The 19,013-nt window shown below is 38.4% G+C and overlaps 3 protein-coding genes across 5 annotated transcripts; all 3 read left to right on the forward strand.

Moving 5' to 3' along the window:
- Window positions 1–1,224: 1,224 nt before the first annotated feature.
- Window positions 1,225–4,751, forward strand: yju2 (YJU2 splicing factor homolog). The gene is made up of 8 exons (XM_034125877.1): window positions 1,225–1,338; window positions 1,630–1,730; window positions 2,338–2,482; window positions 2,646–2,780; window positions 2,869–3,050; window positions 3,184–3,337; window positions 3,768–3,939; window positions 4,054–4,751. Exons 1-8 carry the CDS (start codon window positions 1,315–1,317, stop codon window positions 4,173–4,175), a joined length of 1,035 nt encoding a protein of 344 aa, XP_033981768.1. The 5' UTR covers window positions 1,225–1,314; the 3' UTR covers window positions 4,176–4,751.
- A 1,079-nt stretch (window positions 4,752–5,830) lies between these two features.
- Window positions 5,831–13,734, forward strand: shda (Src homology 2 domain containing transforming protein D, a). 3 transcript variants are annotated; one of them, XM_034124843.1, is made up of 9 exons: window positions 5,831–6,040; window positions 7,309–7,567; window positions 7,744–7,845; window positions 7,993–8,155; window positions 8,726–8,983; window positions 9,072–9,246; window positions 10,820–10,939; window positions 12,612–12,822; window positions 12,875–13,734. In XM_034124843.1, the coding sequence occupies exons 2-8, from the start codon at window positions 7,313–7,315 to the stop codon at window positions 12,796–12,798; spliced, it is 1,260 nt and encodes a 419-aa protein (XP_033980734.1). In that variant the 5' UTR covers window positions 5,831–6,040; window positions 7,309–7,312; the 3' UTR covers window positions 12,799–12,822; window positions 12,875–13,734. The 3 variants fall into 3 exon arrangements, with proteins under 3 accessions (XP_033980734.1, XP_033980725.1, XP_033980741.1); XM_034124834.1 differs by having other exon boundaries at window positions 12,612–13,734; XM_034124850.1 differs by having other exon boundaries at window positions 7,309–7,558; window positions 12,612–13,734.
- Window positions 13,735–15,693: 1,959 nt separating this feature from the next.
- Window positions 15,694–18,630, forward strand: theg (theg spermatid protein). Its single transcript, XM_034123894.1, is given in 7 exon segments — window positions 15,694–15,760; window positions 15,834–15,895; window positions 15,990–16,047; window positions 17,019–17,262; window positions 18,078–18,237; window positions 18,313–18,424; window positions 18,427–18,630. Coding segments are annotated over 7 exon segments (825 nt in total). The 5' UTR covers window positions 15,694–15,698; the 3' UTR covers window positions 18,554–18,630.
- Window positions 18,631–19,013: the final 383 nt, after the last annotated feature.

Below are 19,013 nucleotides of genomic sequence, written 5' to 3' on the forward strand. Positions count from 1 at the left end.
GCAGTAATTGTAACCGTTACTTTTGAAAGGTTAGATTCGTTTTAGATTAGTCTTTATTGTCCCAGAGGGAAATGTGTGCATGCTTCATGGAGCTACAGTAGCTACAGTAAAGTATACCTACAGTATAGCTTCGGTAGCTACAGTAACTATAAATTGTGAAAGTAAAAGGCTAAATAACTACACAACATGTATAGCCTAGCCTATAGTATAGTATAGTATAACATCACTTACCAACAGGGGATGAGCCCTGAACCATGAAAATAACTTAATTTATCTGTTAGTTTTTCTTTTTCTTGAAGCAGCCATTTTGTAAAGCTTGTAAAATGGCCTAAGTCACAAGACAATTATCTTTTTTAAATATATGGCCTAAGTCACACTCTTGACATAGGCCATTATACTATCAGGGTAGGAACAGCACTATCCTTTCAATAAGGATAATAATTTTACCAGAGGTGGCCAGCATCAAGAAGATGATGATTTAGGCAAAAAAAACATTTTCTCCAAAATATGACTTAGGCCATTAGTTTAAGAAGGTGACGATATTATATATAGGCTACATATGTATGTGCCAGAACAAGCAAGTACAGCAGGCTATGTACTTTTGTAACTGAATTTTGAAAACTGATTTTTTTCATCCACATTTTAAGATGTCTATCATGGTAATGTGATGGTTTTGAGTGGTTAATGGTTTTACAAACGCCAGTATTGATTTTATTAGTAGAAAAGACAGTAAGGTGGATGTTTTTGAATTAAAAAAAGGTGACTCAATTATACTTTTAATCAATGTAACATGTATTATATGGATGAATGTAATTGTGAACCTAAATAAATAAACGCGCATCTTATCCTGATTAAATATGAACTGAAACCTGTTGAAGGAGTCATTCAAACAGACAAGATTCAAAATTCAAAGGTTTAATGTCCTATCATATCAGTGTAGTTGTGTAATAAATGAAAACTGTGGGTCACAGATTCCTCAACAATGCAATTACAAGACATTAAACAAATTAATATAACAAGTCAATATTTCTACTTAATACACTTGTTTAAAACAAATCACTTCCCTGTGATTGTCTGCATGTATCTGATAATTTCCCTATCCCCCTGCATTTTGCAAGAATTCCAAAATCATTTAATGGCTGTGGTTGCAGTTCCTCACTCCCGCCTGCAGGGGGGCAGCAGCACACTCTGAAGCTCCGGAAGTGAATAATGACAAAACCGGAAGTGCCCAGTGCAGCTAGCAGTGTTGTGGAGATAATTCTCAATCTTTTTTAACGTTTCATTGTTCAGGTTGGGTTTCTAGCACAGGGAACAATGTCTGAACGAAAAGTATTAAATGTAAGTATATAAACAGTCTGCCTCTCTTTTTAAACAGTTTGAGCAGTGTAAGAAACCAGGCTAGTGTTAGCTTTGAAGCTAAGTGCGGTGTTAAGATAATTACACAAGCTATTAGCATTAGCGATGAATGTGTTAACTTTGCGTTGTTATGATTGTTTCAACTTTGCATTTGTGACATCTTAAGTAACTATTGTTACCACTGACGTTTTTGAAATAATAAAATGCCTAAAGAAATAAAATAGCGCCACATTGGCTTGTTATTCACTTTCATCTCTGTTTTGTGTTCCGCAGAAATACTACCCCCCGGATTTTGATCCATGCAAAATCCCAAAGCTTAAACTCCCCAAAGATCGTCAGTATGTGGTCAGATTGATGGCTCCATTCAATATGAGGTATGTGTGTTTCATCCATGCTTCACAGTAATGTCAAAAATATAACATTACACAGTCAAGTGTGCTGTTTTCAATACACACAAAAAAAACAACACAGTACAATTGATTTAAATATTTACATCCTGGTGCAATTCCATGATTTGATCTTAATAGCTTGGGGATATAAGGTCCGTACACCTAAGTGTCTTTCATTCTCTTATCCTGCAAGTGTAAGAAAGAAAGTGAGCAATTGTTCGATTATTTAATTTGCTGCCTTAATTGTGCTCTATTTACCTACTTTCACAGTTAAACCTTAGCCTGTGACATCAAATCACAGGTTCTGTCTATCCATGTCCATTAATGGTATAATTCAGGATAACCCTCTACCAAAATGTGATTATTGAGGCCAATGTCAATATTGAACAATAACATTTGTTAGCTACCATGTATTTATATTCACCATCCAACCCAAAGAGATTCTGATAAGCTAAACTTGGTAAATAATGTCATCTTCAGCTCTAATTCTGAATATAGTTTAAAGAACGTAGTACACTGAAAGGGTGTTACAAATTGGTAATGAACACATTGACTATGGTGTCTTCAGTAATGCTTCTCTGGTTGTTTGCAGGTGTAAAACATGTGGCGAGTACATCTACAAGGGGAAGAAGTTCAATGCACGTAAAGAGACCGTTATGAACGAGCTGTACATGGGACTGCCCATTTTCCGTTTCTACATCAAATGCACTCGATGTCTTGCTGAGATCACATTTAAGGTGAGAGTATTTAAAAGACTGATTATCACTGTAATATTTATTCAAATTAGACAAATACTTCTACATTAAAGGTTAATGTAGAGCTGTGTCAGTGCTATTTTTATCAACTTACAAGCATTATGCATAAAATAATCTCTCACACTTTCTTATCACGTGACCACAGACTGACCCTGAGAACACAGACTATGCAATGGAGCACGGTGCAACGCGGAACTTCCAGGCAGAGAAACTGCTTGAGGAGGAGGAGAAAAGAATCGTACAGGACAGGGAAGAGGAGGAACTGAACAACCCCATGAAGGTCAGTGTTCAAATGGAATTTACGGTTTGTGTGTTTTTTTATTTGGCAATTGGAATGAAAAGTTAATGATTTCCCAATCCTCTTCCAGGTGTTGGAGAACCGCACAAAGGATTCAAAGATGGAGATGGAGGTCCTGGAGAACCTGCAGGAGCTGAAGGAGCTGAACCAGAGGCAGGCTCAGGTGGACTTTGAGGGCATGATCGACCGCTACAGAGACTTCGAGAAGAGGGAGAAAGAACGAGAGAAAGAAGAGGATGAGCGAGAGACAAAGTGAGTGAGGAAAGGTTAAAATACACAATGCCAAATGCTTTAGATACATAGAAACTTTCATCCTTTAGTCATGTGTATTCTTCTTATAATCAGTGGGAATCACTTGAAACTGAGTGTGTGAATTGTTTCACAGAGAGATGTTGGATCGTGCCCTCGTAAAGAGACTCAGAGACTCTGACTCTGATTCAGAGAAGGAGGAGGAGGACAGCAGCGGCCCGCAGGCAAAGAAACCCAGCACAGACAAACCCACAGACATCCTCACCACACTCAAACCCACAGAGGCATTGGTACGATGACCGCTCACATTCAACAAATGAATCTTCTATACTTATATATATATTGGTCATAGCTTGTTTAAGCCTATTTTTTGTTATACTCCTCAAGATATCCATCCTGTTGCATGAAAGTCTTCATCTAAAAACTCATTATGCTCTCTTTCTTCTCCTTCTTTGCCAAAAAAGAACCATGTCTTGTTTTGTATACACATCATTGATGAACTATTGCCCTTAGTGCTGAACACTGTGACACAAACATCGCATTACCAGCAAAGTTATAATAGTTTCAATGAGTTTTAATTTAGATTTAATTGGAGAATGCTGTTTTTAGTTTAGTTCTTGTTTCTATATTAGCTAAAACATTTACTGAAATGGGTTTAACAGTAATGCTGCAGTGTTGACAATAACAACGATGCAAATACTAAATGCCATGTTTTCACAGGGACCCTCAGCTGGAGGAGTGAAGAAGGCCAAGGTGGAGACTTGGGAGAGGAGTGTGGGGACACTGGGAGGTAAAGGGGCACTTGGGTTGGTGGTTGTGCGAAAGAAACCAGCAGCGATTTTCCTCAAACCCCATCCAGTGGCAGCAGCTTCAGCCCCCACTTCACAAACAGGTAAACATCAGTATCTCACACAGCGTAAATTAAAATCTTCTGATATATAAGCCATTATCTACTTTATTTCTTCATTAAACCTATGAGCACATCTTTGTGTGTTTTGTCTTTCAGATTCAAAGGCATCTACGACTGACTCTAAGAATGCCTCCAAGCCTGTTACCACACAAAATGGGTCATCGTCTCTCAGCCTGCTGGGGGCGTATTCAGACAGTGACAGCAATGACAGCGAATGAAAAGTTGCTCGGGTGGTTTTTGATTTGATTGATTGACATACAATTGTATAAATGATGCATCAAGGATATTATGATGTGGACCTTTTTGTAATCTGCACAGAAAGCAGCGTCATATGTTAACCAGTCTGTGGGTCTATCCTATGAAAACCTTTCTATAAAGAAGTTAATGATGAAGTCAATGTGTTGGCAGGCATTCATTAGTGGGAATTATATTGTCTGTGGACCAAACCCAGTGAACAAAACAATGATTTCTTAGCCAATCCACTGTTTCATGGACACGTTGAATCCATGCAAGTGGTATTCGCCCTGTGAGAATATCAGATTTAAATTGTAATGTTTATTAAAATGGGTTGTATTCAACCCGGTGTCCTTGACATGCTTTGACGTCCTTTAATGTCTCTCATAAAACTTAAATGTGGAATCTGAATATGTCGTTTTTATATTGTTGTGCCACAAAATGTCAGTTGGCACACAAATACATTGATTTATGTACGTCAGAGACAGGAATATAAGAAGAATCAACTATAAACTTGCAATGATTCCAAAAAATTAATAAAAGTATTATGTAATTCATCATTCTTTTTGCATCGTTGATTGTGATTTTATATTTTATACGGCTGGGTTAAATTCAAAGAGATAATGTCTTATCTGTTTGTCACATGTACGCCATTTTCCTCTTATAAAACCCTCCTGGTTTAGTCTGAATACAGAGGGGAATCTCCAATGTCATATTTTACTTTACTGTAGTCAGTTTCTTACATATTTATATTTTGTGTAAAATATTGCCTTTTTTTACGTGTTACAATAGTCTTTAAAAATAGTTTTGTCAAATAGCTTTCATAATAGTACTATATTTTGCTCCTTTCTTTAAAATCCTTTCTTTTCCTGTAGTATAAATCTATTTATGTTGCTGTAGTATTTTGGTCTTTTATAGAACATTGTAATTTATCCAGAATATTATTACTTTTATTATGTATTACTTGTGATATGTGTATTTTCTACTGTAGATATGTTTATATTTGCTGTTGTTTTTATTTGTATTATGTTAATACTGTATTCCACCTTTTAAGTATGTTAATGCATGAACACACTATGTACTTCAGTATTTTCACATTATGCTACTTTATACTTTTACTTCACTACATTTTGTAGGCTAATGTACCTTTTTCTCCACAACATCTTTTTTTACATATATAGTTACTAGTTTCTTTGCAGATTTAGGTTATTAATACAAGATATAAATCAACGCACACTATATTATAATAGTATAGGTTTAGCTACCCCATAGTAGTGTATAAAGTCATTAAAGTAAACCCCACCTTTACCAAGTGCAACATTGAAGAGATTAACACGTTAATGCAGCAATCATGTTTTAAAACAAACTAGTGCTATCTGGTGCTTAAAATGGCTATTTTCAATAACGAGTACTATTACTTTTGGAACTTATGTTAATGCTAATACTTTTGTACTTTGTCTTGTAACTGAGTATTTGTACACTAGTATTGCTACTTTTACTTACTTCTTTCCACCAAAAACAGTCCACATTACGGTCTCTGCATCTGTAAAACAAATGGTTGTAATTGTGGATCAAGCCACAGTGATATCTGCATTAATGTCGTCACAGTTAAAACATCGCAGTGTTCCCCTTTAAGCCCGCCGTCAGTGAGTGTTGTGTCTCGGTCTGCTCCACCGTCTTGTCCGGCTAACATTAGCTGACTGACCTGCTTGGCTCAGAGGCAGCAGGACGGATTTCACGGATAACAATGTTTTATTCTTAGTCCTAAAAACGTGAAAAAAAAACGAAACGCCGGATGGTTAGCAGAAAGACGTAACTGGACCGGGAACCGTCAATGCAACGAAAGAGGGTGAGCGTGAAGAAGTAAAGCCGTTAGCAGTTAGTAAATGGTTGGAACGCTTCGACGTTAGATGCTATCCGGCTAACTTGGCTAAGCTAGTTTTGGCATATTAACAACAGTGTTGACTATCAGTTGTACGACTCATAATTCTTTAACCCTTTATTTTTTTTAAATATATAACATAACATAAGCGTTTGTCAAATATTACGCTTGGTGCTGATACTTTGAAAGGAAATCTTGAATCTGCTGTTATTAATATTTGATTGATTGAATCCCCTAATTTACCCCCTGATGCTAACTAGCTATTGTCAATGGTTGTTGTGATTTTCTGATTTAGCAAGATTGCTAGCGCTGACCTTTAAAAGCTCACTGTCATCTTGCATTTAATAATGTTAAGTCTGAGGTGCTGGACATTTTATTTCTCCTGGACCTGTTGATTAATGCCAATACCTTTTTATTTCTCAGGGCATTGCCAGATTTTAGAGGGATTTAACAACTCTAGCCAATGATATGTATGCTAACTGAATACAAATCTCGTTGTGATCATTAGCCTGCTTTACTCAGAGGTGGAAGAAATACTCAGATTATTTACTGAAGTTAAAATAGCGATACCACAATGTAAAAAATACCAAGTTACAAGTAAAAGTACTGTAATCAAAATTGCACTTAAGTAAAAGTACACAAGTATTGGCATCAAATATATACTTTATGTACCACAAGTATTTGTTATGCAGAATGGCCCATTTAGGCACTTTTATATTTTTATAATAATATATTATAATTAGTGGTGCATTAATATGTTCATCACTTCAATGTTGCACTTGATCTGGATTACTTTATACACTACTGGGTAGATTAACCAATGGAAATACACGATAATGTATTAGTCGATTTATATTTTATAATAATAATCTAAATCTGCAAAGTATCTATATCTGTAAAATGAATGTAGTTGAGTAAAACAGTACAACATGTGCCTATAAAATGTAGTCTGGTAAAAGTATAAAGTAGCATAATGTGAAAATAGTCAAGTCAAGTACAAGTAGCGCACTCAACGGTACTTGAGTAAATGTACTTAGGTACATTCCACCGCTGGCTTTACTTATAAGACTTTAATTCAAGGTTACAGTTTTACCATTTGTCTGGTATTTAGTTCATTGTTCTCGATACCATATATCCATCATTAATTAACAGAAGCAACTTATATTGTCCCAATTGATTATTGAAAAAGATAATGTAGATTATTCTAACATATCTATATGCCACTTCATTCCCAGATCCATGGCAAAGTGGCTGAAGGACTACCTAAACTTTGGCTCCAGGCGTGACCCTCCGCAGGTCCCAAGGCCAGATTACAGTGAGAGTGACATTTTGAGGGCCTACAGAGCTCAGAAGGAGCTAGATTTTGAGGACCCGTATCAACACTGTGATAAGGAGCGTCAGAATGGTGGTTTCAGCCCCTGTAAGGCCACAGTGAGCCTTCCCTCTTTCCCTGCATTCGACTCAGTGCTGCCTAGCGGTCTGGAGGTATGGCATGTATGTTTTTACAGTCATTTACGTGAATACAAAAAAAAGTTTGCATTTACAGCAAAGTTTCATTGTCTTGAAAATGTTTTACCAGATACTGTTTAGATGTTGACAATGTAGACTTTCATCTCACTTGGACAATGAGTGTTGAAGATTAATTTAAAGTTGTGTGTGTTGTGTTTCAGGTGAAAGTGGTATCTCCCAAGCACAGACTTATTAAAGTGGACTCTCAGGAGTTTGGCTGCAGTAAAGTCCCCCTCAGTCCTGTGACTATACAGGAGGAACCTGTAAGAACCGTTTTTTTATTTGTGATCAGCTTTCATTTTTTCTGGCACATCACCCTCCTTGCTTTTTCCCTTTCATAATTCACAAATATACACACACACACAGCACACACACAAAGTGAGATGCTTTGTTCCTCTCTCCATTTCAAGGTGGTTCCCTCTGCCCCAGCAGCGTCGGACGTTGAAACCGACTACTCTGATCCATTTGATGTCCGTCCAGACCCAAGAGGCAGACCAAACTGGGAGCCAAAATCTGCACCAACCGACTGCTGCAGTTATATGGAGCCATTTGAGGCCCAGAGGATTATCTCAGGTTTGTTTTGCGATCTTTTCCCCCCTCACATTTTAGGTTCCTCTTGGAATATTTACAATTTTAGACTATATTCACAGTGCATGCATGCTTTTTTTCTTCTGAAAGTGACATTTTTATTCTCAGTTTCTACTACAACAAACACAGTGTTTTCGTATACTGTCTGTCTGAATATATCTGTATTCGCCATCTGTCTGAAAAGCTCAGTTTTATTTCCCGTCTCTTTAATCCCCCTCTCAAAATAGCTCAGTCTGCTCTGATTGGTCAGTGTTTTTCCAAATATGCCCTGTGGCCTCTGCTACATCCATGCAGCCAGGGAGTGATTATAGCAGCACTGGAGTGGCACTTCTACTTATTTGTAGCATAGTTGGTATAGTTGGATATCACAAAGTTACAGAAGTCTGGCCTGTTTAAAGCATAGACTGTATGGGTTAAAGGCACTGTTTCTAAATTAGCGCTGCGTGCACTTGTCATTTTTGATTCAAAGTATTAATTTATCACCTAGTCCTACCTTAAAAAAAAGGGACCTTTAAAATTGTGCTGGAATTAATGTACTCTTTGTTTACTGTGCAGAGCTGCAGCACAGCATGATGACTAACAGGTCTGGGAGTGGAGATGGGGGCCAAATCTACGATAACCCGTACGAGGAGAGGACTCGCCACCAGCACCGAGCCAATCCAGCCACACAGCAGCTGACTCAGCGCGTTGAGGGCGGTCTCCCCCCGATAGACGGCAGGGAGAGCAGGCTGCCTCAGGATGATGAGAGGCCGGCGGACGAGTACGACCAGCCCTGGGAGTGGAAGAAGGACAACATCTCAAAAGCTCTAGCAGGTAAACTCGATGTCTCAATCTGTATCTGTTGTCTTGAATACTCTTTTTTTTCTTTTTTAACATACTGTATGGTTCTTTTTGGCCATAGTTCAGTTTGAAGGGGCAGAAAGGGAGCGCTCGCGGGCTCAGACAGATCAGACCAGGCTCACCAAGACGGGCACTTGTTCTACAGCGTCTGAGTCCACTACACTGCGTCTGGTGGGAGACACTCCTCCTCTCCTGGGAGAGAGAGTGGACCCGTTTATGCCGCTGGAGAGACAAGTGTAAGTGTACATCTGCAATGTTCAAAGATCATTTCTGCTGTTTTTATTTCAGTGCCATTTTATTTGATAACCTCACCCACATCACATAGATTTAAAAACCTGGATTATTGTTTTGTTTTTTCTCCCACTGGGTAAACATTTTTGAAAATATAATTTTTTAGAGCTTCTAAAAGACTTACTCCTATATAAGTTGATTTCTAACACTTTTCAAACAAAGAGGAAAAGTGTAGAACATTGGGGAAAGAACTGCATAAAAAAGAAAATGTAATCAGATTTAAAAATGAAAAAGATAGTATACTAATGCATTGCATAAATTAGACAAGGTATATCAAAGTTCAGCTGAGATATCAACCAATCAAAACAACAGAGGAACATGAGAGTTTTTAACATATGTTGGTTTGTAATTGCACATACCAATGGAAGGTAAGGACTTTAGGCCGTATTACATTCATTTTTCAGCAAGAATTGTGTGGCAATTTAAGCAAACATGCTGCTGAGAAAACCTTTCTGGCTCCAATAACACTACTGTATGATGGTGATGTTTGAAGGGTTATGGATGATATTGATTTTCTTTCCCATGGTTCCTTAGTGGGCTTTCTGTGTCGGTGGGGAAATGTGGTAATGTGTTATTCATCCTTAGTGGGGAAATATTAGCTTTTAATGGCTTCATGACTCGACATATGAGCATAGAGAGGAAATGACTTTACAGTGTGATATTGATCAAAATAAAAGGTTTAATTTCTTTATTGTTTTCTTATTACATGTTTTCCTCTGATTAATTTTTTATTACAATGATTGTTCAAGAGCAATTATCATCTTTCTTCACTTTTGTCGTACACTGTTATTTCTCCATTTTGTTCTTTATGGAAATCAACTGTGTGTGAGCTTTATGGTAAATAAAGGAAGCTTACTTTTTGCAGTCTCAGATAAAACTGTTGCAACATAGTGGGAATGCACATTTACCGGATACATGAATCACCAAAATCACTGCCACATATCGCAATGTCCAACAGTCAGTCTGCTATTTAAGCATTCAAACGACACATTTAGACAGAAAATCAGTGAAAGTTGTTTTGACGCTGCTGAAAGCTTACCTGTAAACACGGGTAGATGTAACACACTGAACACTTCACATGCAAAGTGGAAGCTGCAGTAACTCCTATGGAAATCCAAAATACTTGGCACATATTTAAGTGGGATCAAGACCTGCTTGCTGTTTTGTTATGTTTCATTAACTTTTCTTCACAATATTTAATTTGCTCTAATGAGTTCAGCATCCTTTTGGGAGGGGACTTTTCAATTACGTTTTCCATTGCTAGGAACAGCTTACCGTACCTTTTTTTTAATTTGCATTGATACAATAAGATCTGTTGAATTCAAGAGTTGTTTTTAAAGTATGTCGACTTACAACTCCTTCTTCTTTCATGCCTGTTGTCATCGTCGTAGTGTATTGCAGACACACAATGTTTGTACCATGTAGCGGTTTCAGTATTGAAGCAACTTAGCTAGCAATAGTCCCTGAGTTACACTGCATGGATCTCAGTGTTCTGTTGTTTCCTCCTGGTCTCTGCAGGTGGTACCATGGAGCCCTGAGCCGCTCGGAGGCAGAGAGTCTGCTGACTCTGTGCAAGGAGAGCTCGTACCTGGTGAGGAACAGCCAGACCGGCAGGAACGAGTACTCGCTCTCTCTCAGGTAAACTCTCCTTCTCACACTCTCACAGTCCAGCTGCAGATCGTTGCTGTCCCACATTCGTCCTTTCAACGAGTTTAATGCACATTCTGGGTCTCATTTACAGTTGTAGCCTCTTTTTGTTTTATTGCAAGCTGTACTGGACTCCCCACCCCCCAAAAAACTGCTTCTCATATTGTCTCAATTCAAAATTGCATTCTCTTAAAGGGGAATCCTATTCCACTGTAATGTCTCCAAAATGATCCGATTTGCCTCATTTGCTTCTCTTCTGGTCTGTGGGTGGTGCTAATCTTCTCAGACTTGAGCCCTAAGGCAGCTTTTCATTGTTCGCCCTTTTCCCTTTATCTCTCTTCCCATATAGGCGCTTTTATCTGTGTTGCTTTTTCCTTCCCCCATCCCCCACTCCTCTCTGCAAGTGTGTTTTACTTATGAACACTTATGAATAATTAGCATGAAAGCAGCTGTTTTTCCAGTGATCCTCTGCGTGCTGGGACTTATCTCTCGTCTGTACTCATTAATGTTAGTGGATTAAACCAAGCTGAACGCTCATGTATGTAGCCAACCAAAACAAAAAGGCATGAATAGTGATCGGAGGTGTCCAGTGAATAGATCAGATTACAAATACAAGATGTTTCTAGGATCTCTGTGGATTATTTTCTAGTCCAGTGTTATAATAATTATGTTCAACAATCCTCTAAAGAGCCAACAAAGCAGTAAGAATGTTAGATAAAGTTGATAAGACATATTCATCAATCTGAGTTTACATCAGTGTTATAAATATTGATGACATTTCGCAAACGTCATAGGAGATGAATATAATAACAACTAGGGCTGTGCGATTATGGCAAAAATCATAATCACGATTATTTTGGTCAATAATTGATATCACGATTATTAAAAACGATTATCCATTTACTTTGAAAACATCCATTTATTGAAAGAAAAAATGTGAACAGTATGTTTTTAACAGTTGATTACCCTGAACTTTAAGTATAATTCAACTGAAAAACCAAAAAAAAAAAAAAAGTGATTACATTTTTTTTTTTTTTTTTTAAATAAAAATAATCGTTTTATTTCGATTACGTTGTTTTCGTAATCGTTGCAAGCCAAAATCGTAATCGAGCTTAAAATATGATTAATTGCACAGCCCTAATAACAACATGGTAATGATTCATGGTAAAACTCTCCAAGCTAAAGTACATTTGTTGCAAATTACAAACAAATTCATTCCACAGCCATTTGGGACCCCACTGAGTCATCATTTTTTATTTCGGGTAATGTATGCCTTTTAATAAGGGAGCAGTAGTGGAGAGATGACGGGTAACAAGTGGCATGAAAATATACAACAAAGCCCCCTGCAGTATTTGAACAAAGGGTGTTGTGTTGATGTTTCGCATATACATCCCAGCCTAAGCCATAGGGACGTCCTAACAAGATTAAGAACATTGACACATTTTCGGTAACAACTTTCGTCTTTCCCCAGAATAGAATGCGTTCCCATAATTGTTTTCAGAGGCATACCTTGACATGTCTCCAGATGGTTTTACTCGCTCGCCGCAACACTTCACTCCAAGAAACCACATTTGGTTTTAGGAATGTGTGTTCCCATAAATGCCCTTTTGTAAATGTCACAAACAACAAACACATATTAATCCGTTTCCCTCCTTCTTCACAGGAGCTTTAAGGGCTTCATGCACATGAAGTTCACTCGCTCTGCAGACAGGCGCTATGTGCTCGGAGAGAACAGCCCTCCCTTCTCCACCATCCCCGAGGTCATCCACTTCTACACTACACACAAGCTGCCAATCAGAGGAGCTGAACACATGTCTCTACTGTATCCCGTCATAGTGCAGACCCTCTGACACTGACACACACACACACACACACACACTCACACTCTCTCACACTCACACTCACACTCACACTCACACTCACACTCACACTCTCTTTCTCCTGGTGCTACTGAATACGATATATACTCAATATTTACCTACTACCTTCCTGTTCTCCTACATGCCTTTTCATCGCCATTCTACCTGCACTGCCCGCAAGAGATTGGACTGTTTGGTGCCATCTTCTCCTTTTACTATAACCCCAGTAACTACACTGGCAGCTCAATAAAACATCTCAGTGCCTCATGTATAATCACCTGTGAACTGGTATTGTCACTGAAATCCCCTTATTTTAATACTATGGAATCCTCAAAGCAGCAATCATTCAAAGAAAGATTGATAACTAAGTACTTTAAAAAAAATGTGTCCTGAGAGAGTAGGATCTACACTACATTGCATGAAGACTGGTCTCTTTTACTGTAGAGCAAAGAGTGACTGTACCACTAGGTCACTTAAAGGATAATGGAACAGGTGTTTTTCTTGGTATAGGTAAAGAATATCAAGCAAGATGATGGATATGGGGTGTGGGCTTTTAAACTAGATTTCGACAGTGTACAAAGCAGTTTAAAAAGTGCTCTGACTGCAAAACAACTATTATTATCATCTTAAGTGTTAGTTACAGTATCAACCCTTTATCCCTGGCCTGTGATTTGTTATATAGCTGCTTCCTTGCAGTGTTTCCCTGAGTTCATGTTTCCAGTGAACAACACAAAGTGACAGCATAATGTCCCAAAGACATGACACGTCACTCTCTTTGCAATACTAGTTTAGAGATCAATAGCAGTATTATACCGAAAGCTTATTGCTTTGTGATTATGACTATTAAAGGAGCTTTGGTAGACTATGGACTGTGCTGTTTTATAAGATTTTAAATGTGTGTTGAAAATAAAAGTGTTTGTTTTTAAATAGTCTGCTGGTTTTTATTTTTGCATCCTGAAGTCGGACTGTGAATTTTATATGAGCATATTTTTGATTGTGTCATATAAACAGATGGTTCTGGCAAAATATATATTTAAGTTATTTCTCATCTAAAGGTGAGGTAAGTTAAAGGTGGGGTAGGTAATTTTGGAGAAACCGGCTCGAGTGCGCTAGAATTTGAAAATACACAACCGGAAAAAATCTGCCACTTCCTTACAGAGCCCCTCCTCCAACACACACGAACGGCTAAAATGATTGGTCGTGCTTTTTACAGTACTACGGCTTCCACAGATTACATTTTTTTATGGATTTTTTGTCAAAGCACTTAAGATATTCATTGCTATCGGGATGTTAAGAGCATTCCATGGAATATAACAAAAAGTGTATCTCGAGCCGGTTTCTCAAACTTACCTACCCCACCTTTAAGGCGATGACAGGTAAGTTCCTATTTAAATATTTACAACCAGAGAAAGATGTTTTCTATTCTAGACAACACATGCTTATTTATTGCTTTTTTAATGTGTAGTTGATTGAAACCACCTTTTGGATTAATTCATTCTCAGAGATAGCTGCAACCATGCAAGATGCAGTTTCTTTACAGATGTGTTGTTGAGATCAAAATGAAGGTTGAGGTGGCTCAGGTGTGGTACGTTTTGCCGTTGGTTGGTGTAATAAAGATGGTCTAGTGCTTTGATGCATTTTATTTTATTTTATTTTATTCAGGAAACCAGGAGAAATGGAAACTGGCATGTACGTGGCCCATAGAGATAAATCTGGTAAAAAATATTTTAAACTTATCATAGGAGCTGAGGTTGAACTTCTAAAAAACAACCATTGATAAAATGTATGGTTCTTGCATCAACACAGACAAAATGATTGGGAATTTGTTTGTTTTTTTAAACCTAAAATATCCATAGTGATGCCTTAATGCGGCACACAGTAAAGCGGAGTGGGACATCGCCTCTCCCTGCCCATAGAGGATCTTTTGTTTTCTGTACCCACCAGTGTCACCTGATATACAGCCTATACACCTGATCCCCTAGCAACCAGCAGGTGTCGGTGTCACCACGAGAACCAATAGTACAGGTAAAAACTATTATTGCTTATAATTGTGTAGTTACTTTTACAGTAGAGAAACAGTAACGTGATTAGTTAAAGATAAATACATTTGTCTCTATGTGTTATTAATGGGGTCAGCTACAGATGAAATGTGTGTGTGGTTGGTGCATTGAAGGGTTAAGCCTCAACAGGACATACTCAATATTTATTTTCACGGGCTACAGCACTCTTAAAATGGATTAGCCATTACCAATAGAGTGTATTACATGGCAAAAATGTTTAGCTAAATTAAGGATGCAAGTTATTATTATTACAACTTCCTTCCCTTTCTATTGGTGTTTTGTGTTTAAATTTGTTGTGTATAACTCACAGACTAAATATATCTGAAAAAAGCAATTAATCCGTACATTTAATGTTTTAAATGTCTGCTAGATACATTAGATATGGCTTAAAACCTACACACAAATATTGAGCTTTGAATTAATATGTGTCTGATGTGGGGTTTTTTTCTCTAGCGAGAAGATTCAACTATAGTTAAAACATCAAAATGACTTCTACTTATTATACATCATTAAAAGTATTCAATGTAACCTTTACTTATGTAAAAAATAATATAAAAGTCAATCCTGAATAGTTGGGCTTTACAGTTTTTATGTCTTAGTATCAATAATTGTTTCAGGGCTATTTTATTCGTAATTTTGAAACTGAAATCACAGAATGACATTTCTACTCTTATAATAAGTAACACAACTTTCAAAGCCTTCACTTGAGTTGTTGTTGGCACACTGTGTAGTATGTGACAAACAATGTTGTTTACTGTCATGTTTGTGAAGGACAATGGCATTGTGATGACTATCCTCTGCTTCCCTCGCCAGCCAGCTTCAACTATTTTCATGGCAACTTTCACGAAGAAACTTGCTCAACCCAAACCCAACAGACTCAGATATCCAGACCGGTAGGCCCAACTGAATCCTGTCTTTCTCTCTCTGTCTCCGTTTGTATTCTGAGTCCTCTCTTTTATTTTCCAGTCGTTCTGTTTACTGGCTGGATCAGATGCCACCAGAGAGTACTGGATCCATCACCAAAATCGGTACATCATTCACATCTCTCCAACATTTTCTTCTATTTATAACATGCCCTGAACTGCTTTTTTGTGATGTGTGCATACATGTTTTTCTTTTTAGAGTTAACCCCTCACTGGTCGGAGCTATGTAGAAATAAAACATTCTACAGTCAAGTCACGTAAATATGAATTTATGCATTATACTAGTGATGAATGAACTGCTTATGCATGTGTGATTTGTGAGAGGCAATGAGAAAAAAGTAAGTCCTGTGATGCACTTTGTAAGTCTGGTTTAAATGGTTTTCTCTCCTGTGTTTATGACTAAAGAACACATGTGAATACAGGTTTTGCCAGGAGAATTTAGACATACAGTAAATACATTTTTACAATTTACATTTACCATTTACAACAGCAATTAATTGGAAAAAATCCTGACAAAAATTACTACCATGAAGTGTTTTCCCCACTTGCCAGGAAACACAGCAATGCAGCTGGTAACAATGTTAAATGACAATAATATTTAAAGGGGACCTATCATGCAAAATGCACTTTTGTACGTCTTTTATACATGAATATGTGTCCCCGGTGTTCCAGGGAACTCACCAAGTGTCAGAAAACACAACCCTCTCTATTTTCCTCCATACCCAAATCTCTAAAAAAGGGGCTGCAACGGATCTGATAAAAACTGATCCAGATTTGAACACTGTCCTGACGTTAGGACAGTGGCGCTACGGCTATTGGGCCAACTCCACCAATCAGGAGGAGATAGCCACGGCCATTGCCGTTCGAAAGCGCTGGAGACGCTGTAGTACATATGCCAGGCCTGTAAATGGTGCTGTTCTCACAGAATCAGCCCTTGCAAAAACAGGGGTAAAAATGTGCAAATTGAGCGAAATGAGGCATGGCTAAAATGCATGATCTGTTTGGTATTTTGAAAAAAAAATAGTATAAATATGCCTTATATAGGTATGGTCCTACACTATATTATTATAATATAGCATGATAGGTCCACTTTTAAATAACTTTATAAAGATTTAATGAGGAAAAAATCAAGTTGTTTAAAAGAGAAACCTCGCTGTGAACTTTTTAGATCTGAACTCATCTCCATCTGGCTTTAATGTTCTACTTTCTCTTCTTGGGTTTTTGCTAGTGTCTTCCCCCTACCTTCCTTTCCCTTCCTCTTCCTCTTTTATGTCTTATCAACTTCCTTTTTAACTTTCTGTATCCTCATTTATCCACGCTCTCATTACTCTCTTCCTTTCCTCAGAATTTCTCCCGAGTGGGCGGTGAGCGGCGCAGCTCTCCGGGCCGTCCCCTCAGATCGCCTCTGTGCTCTGGCTCTACCTCCGACTCCTGCGGTCGGCTGGCAGCCTGAACGCCCTCTGCTTAGCCCTGTGAGTAACACACACACTATTTCCTGAGGAAATGCTTATCACGAGGTAGCTGGCCGCTTTCCAACTGACCTGTCGATATGTCTTTAAAACTCCACAGCCAACGGTGTTAGTAAGGCAGGAGCATCAAGTATTTAGGAAGACGACTGAACTTACACGTTTTCTTTGAGTCCTCTGAGTGTATTGCTTATTGGCGTGTTGTCTCCTCGCCCACTGTTGTTCCAGTGGTTTGGTGTTTTCTTGCCTGAAATGCCTCCATTGGCCTCCTTGTTTTATATCCGTAACATAGTGACATCAGTATGTAACACTTGTACGTCTATTGGCTAGCGCTCCAACACATTATACGTGATATGCTAAGGGCCAGGACATCTCTAAGCAGTTGACCAATCACAACAGAGTCGGCCAGCTAACCAATCAGAACAGACAGAGGGTGAAAAGAGGTGCTGCAGCATAGGCAGTATGAGAAAAATAAAGAGCTTTTTGAACATTAAAACATGTGAACATGTCACAGTCGAGACACAAAAAACATACAACTTGAGTTCATACATACAAAATATGACCTTAACTTTAAAGTTGATCCCTTTTTAGGTTGACGGCAACAGAATGAGTGAACTAAGAGTCTAATAAGTGGCAGCAGACTGGATGTAAATTACTTTGATAAGATGTTCTCTAAACAAAATGTATCTGTTGTTAAACCTTCTTCACTGCATTGAGAGTAAACAGCAAACTTATGAATGTACATTTGTTTGATAGCTTCAGAGCAGCTCCTGTCTGATATGGTGCTTGTGTGTGTATAACCTCCTTTATGATGGTTGTAGTTGAACAGAGGGACGCAGACGGCAGTCGCCACTTCACGAATTTGCCAGCTTGCCCAACCGAAACGAAGGCCAGTTCTGGAGGGTTGTAGCCCCAAATCTAAACTTTTACCTTTGACCCACATACCCTACAAAGCATCAGCACACATAGAACTACTGGCTAGTAAGTATTTCAATTGTTTATCTATCGTGGCATTGTTCTACTTGCTGTATGACATAATTGCTTTTATGTTTTCAGCCCCTAAGCACGACCACCCTAAGTTTGAAGGGCAGCGCTCCGTCTGCTGGCCCGTCTCCAGAGCGGCGAGAAACTGCTCGGCCAGCCATAGACTTCTCGAGCTGTGCGGGCCCAAAAGAGGAAGGCTCTGTTCGAGGGGTACGACCCGAACATCGTTAGCCGGGCGGCCCGCTCTGCCAGCCCCTCGCCTCGGATTCAACAGCTGTGTCTACCTCTGCCTCGCAAATGCGCCTCAAACTAGGAGGGATGGGGTTTGATTCCAAAAATGTGTATTGTTCTCATTTTCCTCATTGTGATAAAAGTAGTTTTCAGTCAAAATCAAATGCCTCTTATTTAATCATATACCAGGTTTTCTTGGCTATACTAAAAACTAAAAGTTGATGGTTTTATGGGCATCAATCAAAACCAGTTGTAATGCATTACACACACCAGTGGTTGTTGTAATGCATTTTTAATAGTGGTCTCATGGGTGCCACTAGTTGGCTACATTATGAACAAGAAGACCCTGTACCCCTCATTGCAGTCACTTCATTGTTAGACCATGAGATAAAATAGACATAGAGGGAGATATTGTTCACAGCAGCTGAAATTGTTTTGAGACGTCCTGCAGCGCACATCCTGCTGCTCATATCCTTCACATCTTATTTGTTTTGTTATTATTATTGTTATTGTGAACACAGGCCAATGAGTCAGCTCTGCTG

Source organism: Trematomus bernacchii, unplaced genomic scaffold (assembly GCF_902827165.1).
Source record: "Trematomus bernacchii unplaced genomic scaffold, fTreBer1.1, whole genome shotgun sequence".
Classification (NCBI taxonomy): domain Eukaryota; kingdom Metazoa; phylum Chordata; class Actinopteri; order Perciformes; family Nototheniidae; genus Trematomus; species Trematomus bernacchii.

Coding starts and splice junctions, on each gene's coding strand:
- yju2 (XM_034125877.1), top strand. CDS start 1,315: ATGTCTGAACGAAAAGTATTAAAT. Junction 1,731..2,337: donor ATGGCTCCATTCAATATGAG/GTATGTGTGTTT, acceptor GGTTGTTTGCAG/GTGTAAAACATGTGGCGAGT. Junction 3,051..3,183: donor GAGGATGAGCGAGAGACAAA/GTGAGTGAGGAA, acceptor ATTGTTTCACAG/AGAGATGTTGGATCGTGCCC.
- shda (XM_034124834.1), top strand. CDS start 7,313: ATGGCAAAGTGGCTGAAGGACTACCTAAACTTTGGCTCCAGGCGTGAC. Junction 7,568..7,743: donor GCGGTCTGGAGGTATGGCAT/GTATGTTTTTAC, acceptor GTTGTGTTTCAG/GTGAAAGTGGTATCTCCCAA. Junction 7,846..7,992: donor TGACTATACAGGAGGAACCT/GTAAGAACCGTT, acceptor CTCCATTTCAAG/GTGGTTCCCTCTGCCCCAGC.